Here is a 17281-nt window from a genome sequence, read left to right on the forward strand (position 1 = left end):
TGCTTTGATTGTGCTGTGGGGTAAATGGGCAGGGTATGGCCTGGCTATGGAATGCCACTTCAATAGGCACTTTCCCATTTTTTGTCATGATATAAAACTATTTGGGAACTCACTGTTAAAACATCAGGAATATCTAATTCCGGTGATTTGCTCAGCCTCAACCGTGACTATACGACTTAGCATCCTAAGCACTAGACTGTGACTTAGGAACTGTTTTCATGTTCAAGAGTCCATCTTCTGTTATTGATGCCAGATGAGCCACCGTCCATAAAATGTGAATAATAAACTGAACTACTCTGGAAGGTAAGGAACAGTCATAAATTCGTCCCATCATTCTAAGGTGATATAAATGTATGATATATTATGGTACAGAACATGGAGGAAGGAATACATTCTGCATATTTAGAAAGATGGATGTTTTTCTAATTTTTTGGATGACTTTGGATATGATTGGTTTGGCAGTTAATCCCTTGAGGATATTTTTGTGTGTGTTTGTGAGTATAATATTAAGACTGTGGTTCCCAAACTTTTCAATATTAATATCCTCTTATCGTCCCCCTCCATTCATATACATTTTATATCTTTAAGATTTTGGATACTCCAAATTTGTATTCATGTATAATAAAAGCATTCTTCCTTAAAAATGGTCACTCTTAGAACTATGGTTATCAGGAAATAGCTGCTACTATTCTGGCTGTTTTAACTTGAGATGGAGAAAAGAAATTTAACACTTTTGTTAGTCTATGCAGGCTTATCATAACTTTATGATCTTGATGAAATAGTACAGCAAGAACATATGCCTTCCTATGTTTGGGGGCTTCTAGACATGCAGGTTCTCAGACTCAGAACAAGTTGCTAAAGCACTGATAGATTCAGTGTGAGATGCAGGGTTTCTAGGCAAGAGCAGTTGTCAGAAAATTAAAGCATGACATTATTCATAAATTTATTTTTTAAAAAATTGTATGGCTATTTATTCCAGAGAACAAGCCACAAATACCTGAAAGTTTTAACCCTGAGCTGTAATTTATAAGGATAAACATAATAACTTAAGTGTGTCAAGAGAAAGCATCTTTCTAGTGATCCAGCTTTTAATTGTGTTGTAAAACCTTCACGGTGCCATCATTTTCCATTCTTCATGCCTCCTGATCTACCACCAAGCATAGTAGAGCAGTCTGTCTCCTCTTTAGAAGAAACACTACTGTATGCATTATTATAAATATATATCTTTAAGTTTGAAAACTATAGAACATTATAAATTGTTGTATTTTTCATTTTTAAATAACATATTTGAATTATTCATCTCTTACTAATGCAACTAAAGTATGAGGCAAACTAGGGTGGGTTAGAGTGTCCATGCAACTGAAGAAGCTTTACAATTCCACATTGAAGCATTGCATGATAGACTGCATTTCTTTTTTTCAGAAACTGGATCCCCAATTACAGCATCATGCATTGGATTAGGTAACTCTAAAACACCTCCTCCAGGACAAGCAGGAAAATGTGTTCCAGGATACAATGGTAAGAAACGACTGTGACCATTTTAAATATGTAATGTTAATAAATTTGATATTTTCCTGCACCTAGTACGTACTGTATTTTATGAAGCATTCTATGTACTTAGTGAGTATCTCATTGAATGAATGCCTTGTATTAAATATGAATGTCTTGATTTTTACTGTCAAAAGTAACATCGTCTTCCAGGGACATGTTCTAACTAAATGTTGTAATAGCCAAGATAACAGTACCATTTATAAGGAATTTGAAGAACATGGTGTGAAATGACTATATGAAACATGTGCTATGTGCTCAGTATTTGTGTACATCATTTCATTAGTATTGAAGTATATTTACTTTAGAGACACTATAACCATTTAGAGATCAGTAACCTGATACCCAGAGAGACCAAATAACTTTCCTAGCATAACCCAACTGGTTAGTTCCTCAGGACAGTGCAAACCACTGTGTTTTATTTCATTTGTTTCCTTGCTTTCATTACAAAACTGGCTGTTGATTTCATAACATATACTACTGTTAATTTAGGCATGAGGACAAGGCTTTTGAATCTTGTTGGCTGAAAATAAGAGTAAGAGTTCTATTACTTTTTTCTGGTATTGGGGATTGAATGTAGTGGTGCTCTACTGCTAAGCTACATCCCTGACCCTTTTCATTTCTATTTTGAGACAAGGTCTCACTAAATTGTTGAGGCTGGCCTTCAAGTTGCAATTTTTCTGCCTCAGCTTCCCAATTTACAGGTATGCATCACTGTGCCAGACAAGTAAAGATTCTCAAAGAAGACATTTCTTTGATGCTGGCTTTTTGTAACAGAGATATACTTTTTCTATTTGTTCTAAAATTTATAGTAGTCATCATAATAGGTGAATAATTTCCCTTGGGTTCCATTCCATTGTATATAAATTTACAAGTCATCTAACTTTTCAAACATTCAGTTTTCATACTTCTGAATAAGAATAACACTTTCTAGGGCTGTTGAATTGTGATATTACTCAGCAAAGCATTAACACAGTGCCTGGTCAATAGAAAGAGGGAACAAGTCTTAGCTAGTATTACTACTGATATTTCGGAGAAGCCAGACTATTTGACTTTGACTCACATTAATTTTATTTATATATTCATTCACTTCATAGACAAAGAAAGTGAGACACAGAGGTTATGTCATTCGGGTAAGGTCATACTATTTAGCTCAATAGTTTTTATGAGGAAAAGTTAAATTTAGGGGATAGAGTGTGATTTGGGAGGGAATACTGGGGATTGAACCTAGGGCTTTGCAAATACTAGGGAAGCACTCTGCCAATGAGCTACACCCACAACCCTCACAGTATGATTCTTAAATATGTTTTATATTTTCAAGTAAATTACAAAATTTAGAGATTTGTCTCTTGCTTCTCTAATATAAAAATATTGCATTTTCTTCATTGAACAATGTCTACTTTGGGAAACCCAGGTCATTTAGTTTAAACTAGCAGCCTATATTTATAAAAAGACACTTTAGATTCTTTATTCGGGATATATATATAGACAGTGACTTCTCTAGCCATAGACAGGTGAACCCAGATTTAGTGAAATCCTCCATTTGAACAGTTCTGTCATCCCTGTTCCTTTTATCAGAAAAGTTGCTTTTGTGTTGAGACATTTTTGGGGTCGCCAATGTGAGAGATGTTAAACATGTTCCTTTCAGTATTCTGTTCTACTTTTATATCCAGTTGTAAGAAAGAGTGAGACTTTGATGCCTCATAGAACTTCAGTGCAAAGTTTCTGATTGTCTGAAAGCCATTTGCTTGCAGACAAGTTAAACTCTCATAACTCAAGAATCAGTCACTTTGTGATGTTTTTTTATGTTTTGTGGTTATTTCAGAATTCAAGAGCACAATGTAATATTCAACATTATCATACAAAAGCAAGATAATTTTGGAGAAGGAAAGGAAATGCTTTCTATGTAAAAAAAATTTAAATGTGATATAACACTTACTTTTACTCCATTGAGTACCTTATGCAAGCTTGTTCACTTTACTTTCATCCCCCAGTACAGTAATTTTTTCTTTTTTCTTTCTTTTATTTTATTTATTTATTTATTTATTTATTATTATTATTTTTTTTTTGCTACTGGAGATTGAACTTAGAGGTGCTTAATCACTAAGCCACATCCCAAGTCCTTTTGTATATTTTATTTAGAGACAGGATCTCCCTGAGTTGCTGAGGGCTTTGCTAAGTTGCTGAGGCTGGCCTTTGAACCAGCTGTCCTCCTGCCTCAACCTCCCAAGCTGCTCCCCAAGTAATTCTTATGCCAAAACAATAAGAAAAGAATTGCTCCTTTATGACAGGTAGGAAAACTGAAGGGGTAATACAGCATGCTCAGGTCACATAGCCATTTCACCACTGTCCTGAGATTTAGGGAAATAAAGATAAATTAGGCATGGCCTCCATCCCTCGTGAATTCACAAGCTAGTGAAATACAGACACTCATAACTCTACTGATTGTCAAAATGGTATGTAAACAAAGTGCTGCAGGAGCACAAAGATGGGAGCACTTTATTATTGATGGGCCCAATGCCCTCTTCTTCTCATAGGTGCTTACGGTTGAATGACCTGTGTGAACAGAACCACACAAAGACCCCATTGAAGCCTAGATGATACTGATGTGTCTTTGCGTTTAGTTTGCAGTGAGGGGTACTGAATGTGGACAGAAGCTTAGAATAAACACGTTCAGGGTTTTATCAAGATAGCACAGAAAACATTTGGATAATATTTCAGAAGATTAAATTCAAGTAATTTAAATCTCATAAGTGGATATTAAGACAAATCAGAATAAGTGTTTTTTTGTGCTTTTAAATGCTTTATTTTTATTCTGTGTACTATTTTTGGAGTATTTTAAAACTTTATTTCAAGTTTTGAAAATATGAACATATTTTTAATGTTCTTAACTTACTAGAAGGGTATAAGCAAATAAAGATTATGAAGTCTTTATATACTAACAAATTTGAAATACAGTGCCTTTAAGGGAGATTAGGAAGGAAAATTTATGATCTCATAGACATCTAACTCATGTCCTTCATAATCTCTTTAAGATAGTTTATTTGAATATATTCAGGGTCTCAAGGGAATTAAAAGATCACTTTTTTAAGCTACAGTTTTGGGATCAAATATAGAAAATATGAAAAAAATGTTTAAGTTTTAAGCATTATTATTTTATAAACATTTTTATTCAAAATTTTATTTACATTTTACTTTGTAGTTATGATTTTGGATGACAACATGCAAAAACTGAAGGCTCGATGTTTAGGAAATATTGTGGTAAAGTAAGCAAAATTTTCAATGTTATTATTTAAAAGGGCAAAAGTGGGTATGTTATATTAAGGAAAATAATGGAGTTGTTGAATTAATAGTACAAGTGAGGTTGTTGCAAAATGAATCTGTGTACTATTTGAGAATTATACCAACTCTACTATAATTTAAAGATGGAAGCCCCATAAAATACAACAAATTTAGATGTTTTTAAAAGATAAATCTTGTACTTTTAAAAATTAACCTTCTGATTATATAATTAATGTGTAGATTATAAAGGTAATTTATATACTGAAAGTACAAACAAGTAAATAAAATGTATGTACTCCAACCCCTCAGCAATTCACTGTTAATTTGGAATATATGGTCTGTGCTACAAAATGACATTGCAATCAATGTGGAACCCCACATATGGTAGTACTCCCATATGATGAGGCTGAAAAGTTCCTATTACCTAGTGGAATCATAGTGCAACCTATTACTCACCAGCTTGTGGCCACACTGATGTAAACAAACCTATTGAGCCACCTGTTTTAGGAAAGTGTAGCACATCAGATTACATATAGTATGTTATAGTTGATAATCAGTATGTAAACATGTTACTGGTTTACGATGTGATACATTTTATCATTATTTTAAAAGTGTACTCCTTCTACTTAAAAAATAAATGTTTACTGTAAAGCAGTATGACACTTTATGCTGGTGGTAGCCTCATAAATATTGTTTGTCCACTCTCTTGATGCAATCAAGACTGCGGCAACTAGTTGACTTATACCATCAAGGAGTGTGTAAAAAAGCACTCTATGATGCTCACACAGTGTCTAAATCACTCAGGACACATTTCTCAGTACATATCCCATCATTAGGTGACATGTGACTATATATTGCCATATACATTTTGACAAGTATTTTCCATAATTGAATTAATTTGATGTGTTTTTGTGGATTACTGTTTTCTCTTTAACCCTTCCTCAGAAAGATTTTTTTCTTTTGAGGGTGCCAGGAATGAATCCAGACTTTGCCCATGCTAGCCAAGTGCTCTAACTCTGAGCTACCTCCTCAGCACTTCAGAAGCATTGTTAATTTTTCCTCTGTCCTGTAAAACTCTTTATATTCACTCTATGAATTTTTATGATTATAAGTAATACTGTATTGAACACACTTTTGGTTTTGTCTTTTTTCCTTTTCTAATAATTTGCTATAGTATTTAGTCCATTTCTAAATGCATATTACTGGGTCAAATAGTAACATATTGTGAAATTCCCAACTTAACCACCCTTCCTCGTTAACATTTTTCATCATTGTTTATTTGATAGGTAAAAATGCTAATGTTTAAAGTGAAAATATTCAAAATTACTTTATAATCAATATGTTAAAATTGTTAACACTAGTAAAAGCTGATGTGGAAGTTAAGTTGGAAGCCACATATAATATGTGCATTTAAATAATTGGTACAGCTGTTTTCTTTAGTGCCTCTGATTATCATTATATATTTTTTTCATTTCTTTACTGATACTTCATAAGTTGTAGAATTTGCCAGAATGAGCTGCTATAAATATAAAATATTGTTCGTCAGGTCTTAAAAGAGATTTGTTTTCTCATTTATTTCTCTTAGAAGTCAAAAGAACTCTTATTAGTTGGCATTCTCAGACTGTCTCCCTTTAATAAAATATTTTAAGTACTATGGAAATTACAAGAAAAGCAGTAGTAAAAAATTATTTCTTCACATGGAGATATTTTACCTTTACAAAAAGTTAATAGAGCAGAGACACACCATGGCACAGTTTTTTCCCTCATACTTCTATGTTATCAGTAAACATGTAGATGCTATAATACTTTTTTTAAAGTTTCAATTTTAAGACAGTATATCCTAAAAGATGGAAAAATTAAATATTGAATATGCCATTTGTATTCATAGTTCCCTGAATCAACGTCCATACTCACATAAAATAGGTTGAAATATGACCTAGTAGGAATAAAATAGCAGGGGGAGGGGGAGGGCTTCCTAAAGAAAATAGTATGAACACAATTGTGGGTACATGTTTAAAAGCACATGGTTTTTGAGAGCTCTTAAAAGCACTGCAACACATACATTTTTATATAACCTAACTATAAGTGAGTCATCTATTTCATAAAGCAACTCTTTTAAGATCCCAAGGGTGGCATTTGTTGCCAGCACAGTTTTAAACCCCTCATGGGTTCTGTCACTATAATTATGGGTCACTTAGCCCTGCATCCGTTCAGCAATAATAAAAATACAGCCATATCCCACATCAACTATGACTTTTCCTTATGGCCTTTAGTGTTAATCCAAGTCCTTGAAAGTAACTCAGATCTTGCCTGAAAGCATCCCATTGTTTAGATTGTCACTAGTTTAGAATGACTTTCTTGGCTCTGTATTCCTAAGCAGGGAATTGTATTTTATAGATCTGGGATTAGGAGATTTCATTATAAATTGTGAGGATGCAGTATGTCAAGATGTGCATTGAAATTCCTCCTGTTGGTTAATAGTGAAACTGAGTATTTGAAAAGATTACATATAGGATTGTTTTAGAAAAGTAAGGGGGAAATAATCAGAAAACAAACGAACGAAAACAAGATTACCACAAGGTCTTTTTCTCCCTACCCTACCCTCAATAGAACAACTTTGTTTTTCAGGAACTCAATTTTATCCATGAGAGAAAGTACACCCTTTGGAAAACTCTCTGCCAATAACTATTCCACTCTAAATCATCAACATGAAAACCTCCCATGCATCCCAATGACTGTTTCCAGTATGTGTAGAATGTTTCCATATTTACATCAAAAAAACTTGCTCACATAGGTCCCTGTTTAGACACCATGCTGTATAGGGAAGGAAAAAAAAAAAAAAAAACAGGAGGAAAACCCAAAAACCTCTTAATCAGCTTAGCTTTTTCCACCTTCTTTGTTGTGGCATTCTGGAAATCATTTCTTTTCTCTTCTGTGGGCCCTTTACAAGAAAGTAAATATTTTAGTGGTTCTTAAACTACTGTAAGCTCTGGGATATAATAAACAGGATCCTGCAGTTTTAGTGTCTTAGCAGATTACTTGCATTCATAGAATTTACCTTTGTAGCAGGAGAGAAAACTTCATGTCCACATAGATGTTAGAAAATTCTTTTGATTTTGAAGCATACTCCAAGCAGTTAATTTAGTGAGAAAGTTATGGTATCTGAGTTGCTATGAATACAAAATGCTCATGAATTTTAGAAGGTGCTCCTGTAATTGCATCCAGAGCTCTGAAGTGCAGAAATAAAACTATGAGTCAGTAATTTCCAGGCAACAGAGAGCAGAGCATGAAAGAAAATTTTAACTGCAATTGCCTGCCTTGGTACCACGGCGCTCTCTGTTATTAAAGTCATAGGTCTCTGGCTCTTCCTCTCTGATGGGCATATGTGTTTCTGACCAGATTCGTCATTGCTGTTGGAAATGTGACTTGTTCACTCCCTGCTGTGTTCTGCTGACCTGTGCTCCACAGGCAGTGGTGAGGTGTGAGGGAGCTGTATGGAATTGTCCAAGTGGCTTTTACTTAACTGCCTGCCAATTTCTCATTCTCCAGATATTGAACTCTTGGCTTTTAATGATGCATTTTTTTTTTTTTTTCGCATCTCTATGGCTTCACAGCAGTGATTCAGTCACCATACTGCCATCTTGGGAAAGAGCCAGGACATCTTTCTTTTTATCCAGTATTCTTTGAGTAAAACCAACAATGTCACATAATAATAATCCTTCTTCTTTCTGAATCTCATGTACAGATCTTAGTTACTATGATCCCTGGTTAGCCTCATAATGACACTCTAAGGCAGTCAAAGGGACAGATATTATCCTCATTTCAGACATGAGAAATGAAGCATTGTTAGTAGTTACACAGCTAGAATTCACATTATCACACAGTCTTTTGTCTGTCTGGAGAGAATGAAATGATGGCCTAGGCAGTATCTTCTGGGGAGATAAAAAGTAACTTCACATGAAAATCTCAAGTAAAGCCTAAGAACACTGTAGGAAGTACCAGGAGTGCCAAGTTAGTTTTGATATTCAGATTTCTCTGGGGAACTGAAGTTTTGTTTTCAATTTATTTCTGAATCCATAAGAATTCCTGTTAGAGTAGTGAATACAGGTCATCTTTATCTTGAACAGGAGGCATCTGGGAGCTTTTCATTTCAGAGTGCTCAGGATGTGTTACCTTCTAGAATGATGGACATTCTCCTCCTGCTCTTATGATTGAAGGATTTCCTAGCACTCTGATGCCTCCCTCCCACATGGGTGTCACTGCTGCCTCATTTATTCCTCTTGCCCCTTCAGAATGGTCTCTTTGGAAATGACATTTCTCCACAAGGAGCTTCTGACTGACCCTTGGAGGAGTTATAATAAATATCCATTTTCACTTTACTTGGAAGAGTTGTATAAAATTTTGCAGGATGGTAGCGTTTGATTTCCAATTTGAAGGATGAGTATGAGCATTAACCAGCCAAATTTCCTTTTTTCTCCCCCTATCTTTTCCTTCCTTCTTCCAGTGCAATGCATTTTTCTGTCTAACCTCAGGAAAAAAAAAAAAAAAAAAAGCATTCTTGTTTTCTACAGTCTCAGAAAAAGATCCCCAATGCACCATTATTCCAGGAGGACGAATTGCACTTAATGTTGGGTAATCCTTCAGATAGCAATGGAGAGAAAAGTGTTTGTTCAGAATATTGCAAAAAACTGAATTCCTGCTCTGTCTTATATACACATAACTTCTGTCTGGATCTTTTTTTTTCACTCCTTTTTTTTCTTTATTGGTTCTTTTTATTTGTATATGACTATAGGATTCATTTTGACATAAATATAAAAGCCTGGAATATTTTTTCACATGTTAACTCATTTAATATGTATATATCACAAACTCTTCCAATTCTGACACTTTTATTCTTTTCTGTTTTTCTTTCTCTTATATGCTTCTTCCCAGATTTCCCTCCTTAGACACCCTTTTTGATATTCAGATAAGAGCATCTGAATTTTTAAAGATACTTGTTAGTGAGGAACCGAGAGCATTCCCCCATTTTGCCTTACCAATTACCAATTGCAATCTCCTATCTTATTTTATCGTACTTTCCAGTCTGATCTTCAGTTGGATTTGTGTATAACAAAGCAGTTCTCTGGGGGTATTTCAGAAATAACTTGAGATAGGCACACATGCCATTTCCAACAGTTCCACATTTTGGGTAGGGTTAAAAACTTATTTCAAGAGCCTCTGGTAGTGCAAGGTTTAATCACCTACTATAAAACATGCCTGAAAACACCTTGAGCATTTACATTTTTACATTATTGTTGACTTAAGGGCGTGAATTTCATTTACATCAATCTTCCTTCCCATTTGCCTTTCAAAACTACTAAATTTCATGTAGTTTACTCTGTGTGTGAATTTCTGTGTATCAGAGACCAGAGTTTAAATATTTGTATTATTAATGCTTACTACATGAACTGATGAATACAAGCCCCAAATAAACACTGAAAGAATGAAGAAAATGAATGCATGAGTTAGTTCACAAAGGAAGGAGTGAATGAATAAAACAATGGGATAATCCCTTTATTGTTTTCTCTTCTCATTCTCCCCCATCTTCCCTGTCCTACATCAGCCTGTCTCTGAATTAAACCAATGACTTATAGTCACCCACAAACTTTTAAAAAGTATCTAACTTACTTCCTCTAGGTACTCCAGCTTTTCCTATTCCACTTGCCTGAAATAGCAATCATAAGAATATTCAAAATAATCGCCAAGTTTCATTCCTTCTGTTGAACCCATTTTCAAAGAAAATTTGCACTTTGATTGACCTTATTCAGCCCTTGGTCATTATTAATACTCTACTCTGGTGGTTCCTATGATGTAAGTTCTCCTCATTCCCATACATTTCTGATTTTCTTTTTGTTCAGTGATCATTTTTCTTTAATCCTTTTTTGGACACTGTGTTTGTCTTTGGAATTCTCCTTTCTCTTCCATAAACTTTATCTGGATTGTCCCACTGATCTCTAAGCTCTGTGATTATCCAGCTACATATGAGGATTGTATCTTTCTACCTTCCAGGCTCACTGCCCTCTGACTTTCAGACATGAATTTATCAACCTTTTATTTGATGGCTATAGGTTCTTAAAATTCAACATCTAAACCAAATTATCTATCTCCTCTTCACTTCTCCAAATTCTAATATGCAACCTCTCCTGAAATGTCTCTTTTGCTATGTTTGTGCTCCTTGTGTTTGTATCACTGTTGACCTAGACTGGAAACTTAAGAGTCAACTTTAATTCATCTCTCTCCTCCATCCCTCACATTTAGTTTTTATTGTTTTACTGTGTCTTCCAGTTGTCCAATTCATCACACTGGCTTCAGCATTCTTCCTGAAACAAAAATCAGATTACACAAATACCTTCTTTTAAAAAATATTGATAATTCAGTATTATCACATGCCTTTTGTCTAGTCAGTGATTTCCAAAAAATGAGAGAGAAAGAGAGAGAGAGAGAGAGAGAGAGAGAGAGAGAGAGAGAGAGAGAGACTCTATTGTGAGGAAGTACTATGTGGTCCTTAAACTGAAATCTTTGATTCACAGTAGATGAAATGACTGAAATGTTTGTTCAGTAATATGCCTATATATTAGCAATCCCACCACTCTGTTATCCTCATTCAAGTATGAATGTCAGTTACAATTTATTATTTTACTTACTTTTATTTATTATTTTTGTTACTTTTTATTTTCTTTGTGCTATGAATAGTAAGATATATTTAATACCCATACCCATGCATCTGTCCAAAAATGACACAACAAAAGACAGAAAGGATGATACATTATGATATATTTCCTAAGAGCAACTAAAATTATATCTTATTAATGTGCATCTCCATCAGATTTATTTTGCATCTGTTTCATTCATTACTGTTATCCCTTTTGTTTTGCCATATCTTTTTAGAGTTCTCTTCATTTTTTTACCTTTAGCTTTCTGACAATGCCATTAAATTGACTTTATAGTGATCATCATATTAATGTTTAGTTTAGGTGCTTAATAATCAGTGATTTTCACTCTTCTTTTGCAGAATATTAACAAATTGATTAAAACAAACTAATAATTTGTACATGTTTATACATGGGTATTTAGGATTAGCACAGTAAAGTCAGTTAAAAGAACTTGGGGGGATTATCAATTTCAGCCTGCTGCCTTCAAATAGATTTAACAATGAATAGTAATGGTAACAAGCAGTAACAACAATGCACCAACATTTCTGTAGTTTTTAAAAATTAGATTATAAGATGCTGTCGCATGCAATTTATGTAATAATATGAGGTCCAGAAATGCTAATGTAGCATTTTTCCTCCTTATTTAAAAAAGGGTGGTGGTGGTAAAGAAAAGCACATAGTAAAGAAAAGTCCTCAAGATCACTACTAACAAGCTGACCATGGTAGAAATGGGCAATATTAGCTGGATTGCCCTGAAGGGCATTGGCAGCTGCTCCCACCTGGAGCTGCATTTTCTACCTGAGAGTGGTGAGATAAAATTCAGCATCCCAGAGGTATAAGACTGGGGTGGCCGTATGACTGCCTTACTTCTCCTCTTGTTCTGTCAGAACTGAAAATGCTGCTTGTGGGAAAGGTATTTGATATTTCCTAAAGTGAGCACCAATCATCTTGACTTTTTCAGTTTTCTCAGCATCAGAAGGATAAAGTCACCACTTGGCATTTTTTTATTGTATGAATATGGGAGCATTTTTGAAAATCAAGTTTTATAGTACCCAAATTTTCCATTGTCATCCAGAAAACAATTTGAATGATTGTCTTTGTTAGAAGAAATTTCCTACATGGAACCAAGATGAACATTTATTCATTTATTTATGTGCACATAGATAGATGATAGATAAATTATAGATAGATACAATTAAGCCATGAACATAACACTTATTTGATACTATAGAGGAAGAAAGGAAGAATTCCAGGAAATTCACTGGCAAGAAAAGATATGTAGTGCCTTCTATTCAATACGCTCAAGATTCCCATGTGTTCGTAGAAATGAGAAAGTACCTACAGCTAGATGGTCATGAAAAGAAAGAATAGAAGAGTGAGCAGGAGAGGAAATTCCCAGGAAAGGGAGGCACACTGACTCTGAAGATAAGATTGTATACTGGATGTTAACCTGGAACATTCCATTACATGGACAGGCAAAGGTGACAGTTGCTATCCTGGTAACTTTTTAAAAAATGAATTTATTTTCCTTTGATGGAAGTATTAAAGAGTAATTTAGTGATGCATTTTGGCTCACTTTGCAAATGTTATGCTTATTTTTGAAATAGTGCTTATTGCTAATAAGTTTGAATGCCAAATGTGTGAGCCTTTTATGTCTTTCCAAATAACAATCATTCTTCAATAGTAGTACTGTGACATAGCCAACTACTTAGGCTTCGACTAGACACAACCTGTCCAGCAGGTTTAGGGGTTATATTTTAATATGGGATTTGAATTGTAATTATTCATCATTCTGGAAAAATGATAGTTCTAATCAATCTGCTCTCATGACTTCCATCATAATTTTGAATGCTCTGTTTTTATATAAGGTTGCCATTACCACCTGGGGCTTTTTCAGGACTCTGGAAGAATCAGGAAGCATTCAAGCATTTATACTTTGAAAAATTTCCTGTAAGAACTTTTAAGATACTTTTTTTATCTTCTTATGTATTTCTCTTTAATTTTCCTCATTAAATTGATCAATATGCTTCTAGAATCTCAGATGTGACTTCTAAAGGTTACCTGGACCAGTTCCTAGCTTTTAGAGATAAAAATACGAAAATTGCAATTATCTAATTAAGTCAATTTTACATGTATTGTTAGTCTTTGGGTGTAGAAATTTCTGTTTCTCTGAGCTGCTTTTCCTGAGCTCTCATTATCAGCAATTTCTTTTTCTTAAATCGATTTTTTCTATTTTGTTTTCTATATTATTTCCTCCACTGGATTCCTCTGTACAGACTGAGAGCAATTAATCAGAATTATACAATGCCATCATGTTACCTCCTGTACACCTGGCCATATGAATAAAATTCATTTTGATTAACACAGAAGTCATATTTTTTCATCCCTTCATCTATTTTAGATATTATTTCCTGAATGTCCTCTAGGTTCTTTATTTTAAAATTCCATGTTAAAAATATAGATACAGGCTACAGACAGTATTCCCAAAGTCCATTCCTCACCCCAGTGGCATGGATAACAAAGATATTCCTGTATTCTGTTTTGTCATTTGCCCATCACTGTGCCAAGGTGAAGTTCATTGTGTTCATAACAGCACTTCATTGATCACACAGGTCAGGGTCCCGCCCATGATCTCTTTGTTGTCCTTTTACTTCTCCTTCTTGCCCTGAGAGTGATACTTTGTCCTCATTATGCACTGGATTAAAAGGAATGAATAATTGGAATTTAATTTTTTTTAAAAAGTGACTCCAAGTATTTAGTATTCTATCTTTATTATTTGTATGCGAAAGACAGATAACCTAATCAACTAGACAAATGACAAGAATTAAAATAGCTTTCTTTAAAAAGAGATCTCAGGGTAGAATGACCTCAATAGCCAAGATTGAACATTCCCCTGATAGACTGTGGCAGAGAAGATTTGTCAGTACACTTGACTCCAGCCAGCCCAATCTATCTACCTGATGGGCCACAGTTAAAAGCATCAGGGTTCTGATATGATTAATTACAACCTGACAGTGGCAAACAATATGCACATGTGGTTTTAACATGATCGCCTATAATACCAAAGTCTCCCTCAAACACCAATATATGATTAACTAGTGTGAAGTGACTTGTTACCTGACCTCACACCTCTCATCTGAGGGTTCAAAACAGAATGGAAGTGCTCAGCAACTCACCCAGAGTTCACAGAAGTTAGAAGTTGTGGAGCTAGGATTTAACCAGAATAATCTGGCTTCAGAGTTAGTGCTCTTAACTACTACTATAGGCTGCTTCTCTGGTGATGATAGCAGTCATATTTGCCATAATAGCTACGATTCATGATGTGCCAAAGTCTATCTTCTACTTCATCTGCACTGTTTTCATATAGGCTTCACAGAAGTCTCATAAAGTGGAGTTCATTAGCTTATTTACCATAAGAGCATACCGAATCTCCGAAGGGTTAAGAAACACGAAAATGTTTTTTACGTAGGTATCAAAAAAACTCAGAAGCCTTAAAGAAAGTAATATTTCTTCTTTCTATTTCTTATTCTTCTTGATACTTCGTTCTATCATGATTTCTGCACCAGCAAAGATGTGCTACTCTGAGATGATTAAATTTTTTATTTCATTTTCACTATTAAATTTCACTGAGGCTCGAGTCCAATCCTAATACATGTTAATAAACCAGTGATCTATTTTGTAATTATTCATACAGAGCTTTAAAGCTTTTCAAAATTAATACAATTAGAGGAGAACTTTATCAAGGAATTACTCTGCAATACCAAAGTATATTGGAAATATTGAGCTATTACTTCTCCATTAAAAAAAGTAATTGGGTTCATAAACTTTACAACTCTAAGTTCAAACATTTAACTTGAACATATATAAGAACACTTTAATTTACTTCTGGCTGTTAGAGGAGCAAAGAGATTCTAGTAAGGTTTCAAAATCAAAAGTAATTTAATTTTGTAGTCCAGTTATGAAAAAGTCAGATACATACAGTAAATCCGTTTCTTTCACATTTTATATTTCATGAAGTTTAAAAATGATTCCTTTACCCAACATGGCATGCTAATGAAACTTGTTCATTCTTGTTTTCAGGGCTACTACGACACCATGGATGCTGGCTACATGGATGAGGAAGGCTATTTGTATGTTATGTCTCGAGTTGATGATGTCATAAATGTTGCAGGTCACAGAATTTCTGCAGGTGCCATTGAAGAGGTATTAATAAATATTGTTATTTTATTCCAAGTAGCATTTAGAAACAGGATTGAACTGAAGAAATATTGAGTTTAAGTTATTTCACCTGGAGAATTACCATGCCCTTGGTTTGCAGTAGAGGCTAGGTCACTACCTTTATGGTTTGGATATGAGGTGTCGCCCCAAAATCTCATGCGTTTGTTCATGCAGGACTGCTCAGAGGTGAAATGGTTAGATTATGAGGGTCATAATCCTATTAGTGGATTAATCCATTCAAGGAATTAATAATTTATTTAGACTCATGGGTAGTAACTATAGGCAGAAATCCACCTAAGGTTCTTTACAGTTTGTAAAGGTTCTGTAGGCAGGTGGAATGTGGCTGGAGGAAGTAGGTCACTGGAGGCGTCCTTTTGGGGATTACATACCTTGTCTCTGGCTCCCTGATCTTTCTCTTCCTTCTGGCTGCTGTGAGCTGAGCTTTCTTTTACCATGCCCTCTGCTATGATATTCTGCCTCCACCTCTGGCCCAAAACAGTGGAATTGTCTGACCATGGACTAAACTGAAACCGTGAGCTTCAAATAAACTTTTCCTCCTCTAAGTTGTTCTTGTCAGGTATTTTGGTCATAGCAACAAAAAGCTAACACTCTCTTACCTCATTTCTTCCTCTGTAGAATTTTACATTCTCCATACTATCCCATCCCTGCCTGGGTGAGGCATTTCAAGCACTTCCATGTATTCTTTATGGGAGAGCTATATACATTTGTTTCTTGCTATTTGCTACTTGATTGCCTCTTGCTTCTTAATTATTCCTGATTGATAATCATGTTTAAGTGATGTGGGATTTAAACTTTCTATTTCCTTTTAAATTCCAAGAATTTTCTACCAATGTAAGATACTTTAAGTTCATAGAAGATTTTTTCTTTTTTAATGTTTTAAATTCACTAGAGCCAAATCCACTTAATTGTATGAATGAAGTTGTTATATTTGTAAAGGTTCTGTACAGTTTTCATATTTGTGTAGATTCTTGGAACCATCCCCACAGACAGGATATAGAACAAATATTCTCTTATAGTCACCTTTGCATTCTTACCCTGATAACTCCTGGCAACCCTGATTTTTCTCGATTCCTGTGTTATGCCTTATCTGAAATGTCATATAATTGGAATAACTTTTTGAGACATGAAAATGTATTTGAGATCCTTTCACTTTGGTGTGATCAATAGTTTGTCCTTTGTATTGTTGTGTACCTTCATTATGTAGCTGTCCTAATGAGTATATGCATCCATTCACCCATGAAGGACTTAGGAGTTGTTCCTGATTATGGGTAATTATAAACAGTGGTTTTACATTTTCAAGTACAGGTTTTATGTAAATATTATTCCACTAGGCTAAATATCTCTGGTGAGTTTTCTAGATTGTATGATGAGTGTATGCTTAAGTTTCTAAGAAACTGCTCCACTGTTTTTCACAGTGGCTGTGCTATTTACATACCCACCAGCAGCGTCTGAGTGTCCTAATGTCTTCCAACCTTTGAAGGATTTGATAGTGTCAGTTTATTTAAATCATTAAAATAAGT

The 17281-nt window shown here is 34.5% G+C and overlaps 1 protein-coding gene across 5 annotated transcripts in view; it reads left to right on the top strand.

Moving 5' to 3' along the window:
* The window catches only part of Acss3 (acyl-CoA synthetase short chain family member 3), a 175847-nt gene that overhangs the window by 130494 nt on the left and 28072 nt on the right, over nt 1–17281 (top strand). For all 5 annotated transcript variants that reach the window (XR_007108471.1, XM_047551056.1, XM_047551057.1 and 2 more), the window contains 4 exons: nt 1423–1518; nt 4751–4814; nt 13391–13472; nt 15603–15725. Coding sequence is in view for 4 of the 5 variants with exons in the window: in XM_047551056.1 (XP_047407012.1) it covers nt 1423–1518; nt 4751–4814; nt 13391–13472; nt 15603–15725 (365 nt within the window). In the remaining variant the exon portion in view is untranslated. The remainder of the gene's footprint in view (nt 1–1422; nt 1519–4750; nt 4815–13390; nt 13473–15602; nt 15726–17281) is intronic.

The sequence above is a fragment of the Sciurus carolinensis genome, chromosome 4, assembly GCF_902686445.1.
Source record: "Sciurus carolinensis chromosome 4, mSciCar1.2, whole genome shotgun sequence".
Taxonomy (NCBI): Eukaryota; Metazoa; Chordata; class Mammalia; order Rodentia; family Sciuridae; genus Sciurus; species Sciurus carolinensis.